General features: G+C 41.0%; 1 protein-coding gene across 1 annotated transcript in view; it reads right to left on the bottom strand.

Moving 5' to 3' along the window:
- LOC101850595 (ATP-binding cassette sub-family A member 3) overlaps positions 1-10,890 on the bottom strand; it is a gene marked incomplete in the record, with an annotated part of 60,726 nt that overhangs the window by 43,739 nt on the left and 6,097 nt on the right. Inside the window, 5 exon segments of the mRNA XM_035972104.1 lie at positions 1,949-2,130; positions 3,081-3,254; positions 4,793-5,015; positions 8,307-8,563; positions 10,033-10,180. Of these exon segments, the coding sequence (XP_035827997.1) occupies positions 1,949-2,130; positions 3,081-3,254; positions 4,793-5,015; positions 8,307-8,563; positions 10,033-10,180 (984 nt within the window).

The following is a 10,890-nucleotide window of genomic DNA, read 5'->3' as shown; positions in this document are numbered from 1 at the left end:
TATATATGTCCCTTCGGGCCAATAGCATTCATATGAAGGATATTTGAAAACTGAGCTAACATTATTTTCAAACATTGTCACCTTTTCCCTACAATTTAAAACAGGAATGAAGTAAATATGACAATATTTGACGAAAATACATAACTTTTAATTGTGCGAGGTGAGGAAACACGAAAAGGAGAAAATGGACTTCGAAGTTGAGCCACATGTTTCCATAGCGTGGGGGAGGGGGGGGGTCTTAGAATTGAGATAGAGACTTGAAATTTAGCAGATATCTTGGTTATGCCACTACAAGGTAACATACAAATGTAGAAAACTATTCATTCACAGAAAATGGACAAAACAAAATTTTAACGGGAATGGAGTCAAATGCAACCAATAAATATTAGTACAAGGTACCAAATACTAAATTTTCAAAGTAGCTGTTTGTCAAATTCATCTTTTTCATATGAAAGGCCTTTGTCTCCTTAGAATTTTGGTACCATAACTTTTACCTCTCAGTCAATGTTTAAGAGAATGGCAGCTGTTTCAATTTAAAATAATAATCAAATATTGCTGAAGTCGTTAACTGGCTGCAACCCATTGTTTGACATAGTAAAAGAGTACCAAGTGCACCAAACATCTCTACATTAAAAGAGTACAATCATATTAACATAAAAATGAAGCCTAATATTTTTCAAGACTGAGATCATTACAAATCAGTATTTTATTGCCTCAAACACGATGATATGTCATTATTTCAATAAAAACACCGAGCTCGAAATGGGGTCAAAATCAAAATATAGTTGCGAATGAAGAACGTTGGAGCTAAGATTTTCCGCTTGTGGAGAATCTTTGGTAGAAGCAATAGGTGGCCATGAGGTAATGGTTCTAAAAATAATCTCACAACTACACACTAGCAAGGTCCAAATTCCTTTATCTCGTCACCCAAGCTCACAACAAACCACACACACATAGTCGATTATAGTTGTTTATTTTTATCTTAAATGAAGCAGAAAACATCAAATTTTCAATATATCCAAAACAAAAATTTCATGGAAAGTCACTTTTTTGTCTTTCGAGCCTCGTAGCTGACAATAGCATAGTGCGTCTTACGACTGATATTGAGCCAGACAGACATATATAGAGAGAGAGAAAAGAGAAAAGAGACAGAGAGATATATTATGTGTGTATAAATACATTAAACAAAAATTCATAGACAATGGATACGTATAAACACCCCTTCAGGATTACAAAAACGAACACAAATGCCCCCCCCCTTAAACAAACAAACAATCACACACACAGAGAGACAACAACACACACACACAAACACACACACAGAAACAACAACAACATCACCGGCGGTGGCATCTCTTCGGGGAGGATTCAGGGAGGTTGGACTGCCTCACCCGCTACCCAACGGAGGCGGTGGCCCTGGCGAAGAGCACACTCTTCGGGGCTCCGAACATTTCGAACGGATAGGCTACCACACACACACACACAACAACATAAACAACAACAACAACAACAAAAACACAAATACAGAAACAACACACACTCATACACATACACACACGTACACTCACACACGCACACACAAACACACACAGAGAGAAACACCACACAGACACACACACACAGAAACAATACACACAAACACACACACACACATACACACACAGAGAAACAACACACACACAAATACACGCACACACATAGAAACAGCGACTCATTGTTTACTCACACACACACATACACACTCACACACACAAAGAAACAACACACACACACACACTCACACACACAAAGAAACAACACACTTACACACACACTCACACACAAACAAACAACACACACATACACACACACACACACACACACTCACACACACAAAGAAACAACACACACACACATACCCACACACATACACTCACACACACAAAGAAACAACACACCCTCCACTCACCAGGAAAGGAAAGTTCCAAGGTTTGGGCACGCCAAACTCTCCGGGATAGACGTTGTCCACATACCACGTGACCCCCAGGTGGAGCCCGCTATCCACGGCCATCATGAACAGGGAGTCCAGGACGCTGAATGTGGCCGTCGGGTGAGACTTCCTGTAAAAGTTGGACCATTTGGCGCCGGCAGCTGTCGGCCAGACGAGACACGTGTCGTTTGTTGGCTACAAAATGTCCGTCATGGGTCAATTTAAGTTATCTTATTCTGTCTTTGTTCTTTCATTATCATAGAGGGCCAAAGGGTGGGTGGTTGGCGGGGGCTTTACTGTGGTTTGCTCCATCTTTCCTATTAAACATCCATCGTCCTGATCTCTCCTCTTCTTTTTTGTGTTTGTTACTCAATTGTAACACCTCTCATCTTTGGCACTTATATAACCTTATTGTGTTGCAAGTGCCGTAAAACTCTTACTAAAAAAATGCCAGAAGGTGGTCTCAGAACTTAACTTTTCAGATGCTCAAAATGAGTCACACGCTTCTCTGTTAGAATTGGTTCCATTTGCCATAAGCCAGAAGTCATCCTAACCCTAAATTTTTGTGTTTTACTTTAGAACTACTCCCCTCAGCAGACTGACTGGTCACTGTCACTGACAAACCAACAATGTTTATCAATATTACCAATACCACACACAACGAGCAATGTTTATCATCATTATCGATACTACACGCAACGAAGGTGTTGTAAAGTAAAGTAAGCATGATGTAACATTATAAGTACCCACGTTCAGTATTCCATAAAGAGTACTGTAATGGTTAGTATATCGGTATCGTTGAGAGCAAGAAAAGAGCAATATACATATAGAATAAACAACAAAGATGTCTAGCCTACGGCAGCACAAGTCACAATCAGGTAAAGTTAAAGTCTTACATTAAACTCTGGAACACAACCCGAGAAATTGTGTCATTTATTAATGTTTAACGTTGTTGGTGTTCTTGGACTGTTCGCAAGTAGAATACACAACAGTCGGTTATTTCAATGGCAGGAACATGGAAATGTGAAGCATAAATTCTAAGAGTTGTAATGAAACGGGCAATTAAAAAAAACCAAACACCCAAAACAGAACAAGAAAGCTTTGCTCCCACCTGCTTCCTCGTAATCGACGAAGGCCCCGACGCCCCATGCCATGGCGGTGTTGAACAGCAGCGCCATAGACATCCTGTGTGAGTTGCTGTAAGACTCCGGGAATCCCCCAGCCACCCAGTACGGGATGAAGAACACGATGAACCCCAAGGCCGCAGCCACTGCTCCGAGATTAGCTGGGAGGGAGACAGAAAGATTGTCCGTTTTCCTTTAATAAAGTGTAATGTTTTATGTTATACCTAGCACATCGCCACCTCGGTTCTTTCTTTTCCTATCTCCAGTTTTAATAACAGTGAAAACAGTTCATAACAATGAGTTCATAAAATTCCCTATATAAAAGCAGAAATTGTTTTACACACCTCGTTAATCTGACATTTGTTTTATTCTTGGCTCTGGTGCAATGAATGCTTTCTAAGGGCAAAATGGCACAGGGCAACTATAAGGTTTCCAAGCAAAGGGACTGTTGAAGTTGAATAACTCGCTATCTTAAATTAAAAATTCTTTATGACATTTTTTGCCCTTTTGAGTTACTAAGACCATGGAGTCAGAAACCAACAATAAATGTTCTATCTGCACTATCCAAATCGTTAGATAATATTGGGTCTTTATCAAGATATTCAAAGAATTGCATTACAAAAAGTTTGCATAAAACTCAAAAATGTGTACGTCAAATTTCTCACAACTAAGGTGCCTACTAGGCAGATGGAACTTTGTATTTTGTAGGATAGAGAGCTGAACATGACGTAGTCACCATAGTGACGTAAAATGTCCACGTAGTCACCATAATGACGTAAAATGTCGATATATCACCATAATGTCGTAAAATGTCCATGTAGGCACCATAGTGACGTAAAATGTCAACGTAGTCATCATAGTGACGCAAATGTCCAGGTAGTTACCATAGTGACGTAAAATGTCCATGTAGTCACCATAGTGACGTAAAATGTCCACGTAAAATGTCCAGTAGTCACCATAGTGACGTAAAATGTCCATGTAAAATATCCACGTTATCACCATAGTGACGTAAAATGTCCATGTAGTCACCATAGTGTGACGTAAAATGTCCACGTAAAATGTCCATGTAGTCACCATAGATTTTTCCTCTTTCTTTCTTGTGTTTGGTCCTCTCTTGTTACTTCTCTTATCTTCCAGTCTTGCTAAAACTTTTTTAACGTCCAGCTAAAACTAAATTACAGTCTTACCAAATCTAAAAACAGTCTTAATAAAACTTTTTAAAGTCTTATTAAAATTGTTTTAAATAATTTTACCAAAACCAAGAAAGCAGTCTTACTACATATAAAACTATAAAACAGTCTCACTAATACCAAAAAAAAACCAGTCTTACTTAAACTGAATACCAATCTTACTAAAACTTTTTTAAAAAGGTCTTATTTATTAATACTTAAAAAACAGTCATACTAAATCGAAAAAAGCAATGTTACTAAAACAAAAAACAGGCTTATTAAAACTAAAAAATAGTCTTACTAAAACAAAAAAAACAGTCTTACCAACACTAAAAAGTCGTACTAAAACCCCCCAAAACAACAACAAACAAGTTTGACTAAAACAAAAACACAAAAAACCCAGTCTCACTAACAGGAAAAACTGGAAAACACAGGTACAAGCAGAGACCCACCTCTGTGACCATGAAACAGAAGGACAAGGAGGAACCTACCTCTGTGACCATGAAACAGAAGGACAAGGAGGAACCTACCTCTGTGCACGAACACGCTGACCATGAAGCAGAAGGAGACTAGGGAGAAACTGTAGACCAGCAGGAAGACAAGGACGAGGCTGGTGCTGGACTGTGGCAAAGCTTCCGTCACGGCGATGATGATTGTGTAGATGATGATGACGACGAGCATGTACGCGCTGCACGTGATGAACCAGGCCGTCCAGTAAGAGGCTGTGCTCACGCCCATCAGCCTCAGGGACTCCTGGGGACACAGGGTCATACTGGTCGGTGGGAGGTTTACTAAGCTTTTACGGTGCTCGCAACTGCATCATGTCATATGAGCACCAAGAGATGAATGTCAACAGAGAAGTCCCAATGGGGAATCAGACTTACTCTGCTCACTTCTCTAGCTTCAACAGCAGAAAGTCTGCTTCGACTATAAAGGAAACACCGAAATAGCGGGTCCCAAGAGAGTAACAAATATATAAAAGAAGTAGAGAAAAAATAACGACAGTAAGAATGAGGAAAGAAAAAAACAGCAGTTCCCCCTATGTTGTTCCGGCACAGTGTGAGCCGGACTTTGATAAATGAGGGCCGTAACGATAAAAGCTTACAGTTCCCCCTTCGTTATTCCGTCACAGTATGAGCATGACATTGATAAATGAGCGCCGTAAAAGTTTACTAAACCAAACGTTACTGTCATAACACAAGTACTCTCGTCGGTTTTTCCACGTTTCTTGTTGTTGGTGGAAAAGTCTGTTACTTCTTTGGTTTTTGTCTGTTTGTTTGTTTGCTTTGGCCTCAAGTCCTGATTAGGTGCAGAATAGTTGTGAGTAACTAGTAGGACAGTTAGGTGCAAAAATCAGCCGAATCATTCACATCTTAATACAAGCACTAAAATTGGCCTACATATCCATTACGACATGCTTGCTCACCAAGTAACAGCGTGCAGCCTCTACCAGTTCTTGAAATCAGCCTACTCTACATATGTAGAAGAATTGGCTGACCCGAAGTTTTGAAGACTGGTGTGAACATCAAAAACTACAGAGCCCACAGTTCTGTTACTGGAACATTGTGCTGACAATGGAGTTAGCTGTTCTACTATTTATCAGGTCCTTGAGAGCTTCCAGGTTCAGTCTCTACCGTCAGGCCTTACGTCAGCTTATGCCATACTTGTTTGCAAACAACAACGTGGACTATGCACGGTGGCTTCCTATACACCTGATAGATATGCTGACTTTGGAGATTTCATGCTGGGAAATTTGTTTTTCACAAAACCAACAGAGATTTCTCAGGAATGGCAACTGACCAAGCACATGAACAAGCCAATGCAGTAATCAAAGGTGATGGAGGAGCAGTCGAAATCACTGAAAATCCATCAGCACTGAGAAGATGGATGGCTGCCGGCCCTACTGTGTCACAGCTCGTTGCACAGTATGAGGAGGTGTCAGTATTGATGGATGTCTCAGAGCAGACGAAACATCATGAACAGACACCCGCTTGCCAGAGAAGCTACCTGGAAATGGTCCAAAGTTTGACAAGCACGCTAGAGGAAATGGGAAATCAATTTCAAGAAGAATCTGGAGATTTGTTCAGTCTGATCATTAAGGATATAGCATCCCCTTGTAGTGCTGATAGGAATTCATCTTTTGAGGCACACATACAGACACTAAAGCATGAAGGTACAAGCTCGTCCTATGCACAATAATGAAGACAAAAATTGATTTCTTTCAGCAAGAAAAGCTTAGCACTGTTTCCATTGAAGGATAAGGTGATGAAGGAAGACTACCAGCTTTTCTCAAAATTATTCATTTCCTATCAGAACAGAGAATGCAATCTTCATGAGTTCTTCCGTCTCAAGTATCAGTCATATCCAACATCTCTGAGTCATGGAGGAAGGCTGCATGTCTGCCAGAAGTCACAGCTAGCAGCCATACTGGAGGACAAGGTTACACTACAATCACGAGGAGGCTGATACAAGAATCTTCCTACATTGGATACTGTAAAGGGGGGCTTCGAAACAGTCATGATAAAAGACAATGACACAGATGTTTTTGTGATTGCTGTTGTCACTTTCTCACAATTACAGGAACTGAGACTCCAGGAAATGTGGCTAGCTTTTGGGCAAGGACGAAATCTGAAGTGAATCTCCGTGCATGACCTCACCAGAACCATCACCCAAGAGAGGACCAGTAGTATTCTGTTTTTCCATGCCTTTACAGGTTGTGATATTGTGTCTGCATTCTGTTGAAAGGGCAATAGGTCAGCATAGCAGATATGGGATGTGTGTTCTGAAGCTGTTGATGATGCACGACTGGAGATTTTTCCAGGAAGCACAGATCCTACGAAGCTATTTCATCAACTTGTGCAGCCCATGTTCAGCATATTAGACGTGCTGCATACCAGTCAGCATGCATATTATGGAGCCGGGCTTTGGAGTGTCAGTTTGAAGAGGAAAGTCCTGCAGAAGAGGGCTGGAAACAAGAAGAAGACTGTTGGAATATCCTACGGTCTGAGCTCCCACCAATTGCCCAGAGTTGCCAGCAGCTTACGAAATGCTAGTGCAAGATGCAGTGTCGTGGACGTAGCAAGTGCTACAAGTTCAGTTTGATCTGCACAACAATGTTCAGCTGCACCTGCTGAATTGGAGTGATTAATGCTCAGCTGGTCATGATAATGATTTTACATGCAGGTTTACAATATGTAGGCCTACTTTGCTTAGCTTACTACTTACTCATTTCCAATGTCATATCACACAATGTAACATCTTGTTAAATATCTGTGAAAATCAGAAAACTCTGTGTTTGGTGGCTTTTCATTCATTTTAAAGATTTCCCTTTGTCAGATTTTACTTCTCAATTGTCAAAAATGTCAGAAACGGTTTTGGTATCCTAAAAACTGGAGAAGAAGAACCATAGATGCACCAAAGAGTCTGCGAATGGCCGCCATTTTGGAAAATGACAGCCATTTTAGATTTTCACGTGGTTGGAAATTTTTTATGAAATAACAACCCAAAAGTACTGGGCATGCCACTTTTGGTGCTTGTATGACAATGTAAATAAGCCACAGAGGCACATAATATATATATACCAAAGAGCCTGCAAATGGCGCCTTCTAGGAAATGGCCGCCATTTTGGATTTTCCCGTAATAAACGTTCTTTTTATGAAACAACAGCCCAAAAGTAATGTGCATGCCAATTTTGGTTCTTGTATGACATTGTGAATGATTTTACACGTAGCTGTCCCACTATACGGAGAAAAAGTGTCGACGTCGTGGAAGATTTTGTGTCGCAAGAACAAACAAAACAGGAGAGAAAGAGAAGAAAAAAAAACCAGCCTGGTTTTCAATTTGATAATGAGGATGATGTTGATGATTTTGGTGATGTTGGTGATGATGATGATGATGATGATGATGATGATGATGATGATGATGATGATGATGATGATGATGGTTTGGTGATGATGATGATGGTTTGGTGATGATGATGATGATGATGATGATGGTCATGACTCTCATGCTGGAGCTTCAAACAGAATCCACGTGAAGGCCTACCTTCAGTTTTTGCTGCTTCTCATAAACGATAGCCTTGGTGAACATGATAACGCTGAGTAGAAAAGACAGCAGGAAGAATAACGGGAGGAATATCTTGAGGATCAGAGTGAGGTGGTCAAGGACGTAGGGAGGGTAGGGCATTCTCTGGGTGAATACTCTCCAGTCTTGGACCAGGCTGGAGTTCCAGTGCTGCATAACGGCCTTGAAGACAAGGTTGACCGCATCCACTAACAGACCCCCTTGGTACCCTGGAAGAACTGGGAAGTTCGTCATTAGTATGTTCTGGTTACTTACTGCTGTACTAGAAATGACTGGTTAGTTCATTTATGTTCTGGTTTGCTGCTATGATAGATTGTGGTCATCGAGTGATACACGTACAATATTCGCTGAAATGTCTGTTAGTTTAGATATCAATATGTTGTGGCTATTGGGATTGTGGAAATGTATGTCTAGTTCATAAATTAAATATGTTGTTGTTACTGCTATAGTAGAAATGTCGGTTAGTTCTGGTAGCTGGTATGATAGAAACCTATGTTAACTTTGTACATGTACTCAGATAAACTATTTTTGTTCTGCAAAGTGTAACATATTACATTTACATAATTCAGAAGAAAGGAAATTAAACAAGAATATGAACAGTCTGGAGTGGAATACCATGAGTATTCACAGAAGCATACAGTAGAGTCGATAATACGACCTGTTGTACCCACAAGGGACATGCTGAGTCGATAATACGACCTGTTGTAGGGAAATACTGGGTCAATCCGTCTGCTCGTCCCACTGAACGAGATCAGCAAAAATAAACTATCAGCCAATTCTGTAACAACCAATTAAACTCCCCCCCCCACCCCCCAGGGCAGTGCCACTGACTGGAGTGTCTTTAGGCCCTTCCCAAAAGGGGGCACATAAACATGTTCTTATACTACACAGCAGAATTGTAAACGGGCTGATTTATCAATGTCATGCTCATACTGTGCCGGAACAACATAGGACTAGCATCTGCGTGTGTCGCGGCCCCTATTTCCGAGGTGCCTTGGCAGACTTTGTGCAGCTGAGGTTAGAGAGGAGAGCAGAGTAAGGGTAGACCTCCTTAATGGTAGATCGCCCTAAGGGTTGACCTCCTTAAGGGTAGATCGCTCTAAGGGTAGACCTCCTTAAGGGTAGACCGCCCTAAGGGTAGACCCACACCGGCGTCGGGCCTGACAGTTTTCCGACACAAAAGAAAGAACGCCGGCAGAACAGGAACGACAGGGATCAAACACGACAACCCTCCCCCCCTCCCCCCTCCCCCCTCCCCCCTCCCCCCCTCCCTCCCCTCCCCCTCCCCCCCCCACACACACACACCAAAACCCGACGTCCCGGACCAGACAGTATTCCCCGCCGTCCCTGGAGCCGAAGGGGGGTAATTTTGGTAGACCTTGCCTCTATCAATTCTCTCCCCTTTCCCGTCACGGTCTGTTGGTTTTATGCACAGTTCCCCACTCTTGATTAACTTAATATTAAATGTATTTATTAATCTTTTTACAATACAACTTGGAACAGAAATAATACATTAATAAATGTATTTAGCAATTTTCGTATAACATGACCTGGAACATAAATAATAACGAAATAATAATACACGAAAACTCAATAATTATACATAATTATACATAACATACTATATAATATGTAACACTACATTACCCAATAACTGACTAGATGACAACCACAGAACAAAACTCACTTCCGTAGCCATTATAGGAGCTGTCGGAGGGACCCTGGGAGTATCTGATGGCTCCTCCAGTACGCCAGGACCTGTCGTAACGGCCGGGGCGAAAAGCCAGGGCGACCTGCTGTGGCAGACGTGTGCTGCCGCCTTCAATGTTGTGAAACTAGAGAGGCGAGAAAGGCAAGGTCCAAAGAGTTTTTTAGTAGATACAAATGTGTAATTTTTTTTTTTTAATGTAGGTGTTTTTACACCCCCATTGACACTAAATGTGACGCAGCGTGGTGGAATCAGGCTCTCGTCAAAATAATGAAATCGAAGAAAACAGCAGTTTTCTCTCTGCTCAGCAATTTTAATCAAATTTTTGTTTTTTGGCTCAATACATTTTATGTCTATTTACAAACACATTCCTTTAAAGATTTCACCGAAAAGCGTTGATTAAAGGCACACAAAATATACATTTACAGTTTCCATGGACTCTCCAGCTTTTGAATTTACCAAGTTTGGGCAGCCAATTTCTCGTCTCGTTAATTTTACCTCTTAAAACAGGTGACCCTCACCTCCTTCAATCCAAAATATCTCCACTTCTATTGAAGATGCATGGGTATTTTTTTTATTGAAAGCAAGACAAACAAACAAGTTTTAAGATGATATCAATAACTCAATATGCCCCAAAATTGACAAGAGCCTGATTCCATCACGCTGCCTCACAAATGTCCTACATACTGAAAAATATAAAATGTGTCCCGCGCGCTCATATGACCTTATGCAGTTGCGAGCGCTGTAAAACACTTGCCAAAAAATAAAACAAAAACAAAACACACACTCTCTCTCTCTCTCTCTCTCTCTCTCTCTCTCTCTCTCTCTCTCTCTCTC

This window comes from Aplysia californica, unplaced genomic scaffold (genome assembly GCF_000002075.1).
Source record: "Aplysia californica isolate F4 #8 unplaced genomic scaffold, AplCal3.0 scaffold00578, whole genome shotgun sequence".
Lineage (NCBI taxonomy): Eukaryota > Metazoa > Mollusca > Gastropoda > Aplysiida > Aplysiidae > Aplysia > Aplysia californica.
Note: the sequence above shows the minus strand (reverse complement) of the source record. Positions and strands in the feature narration are given on the sequence as shown.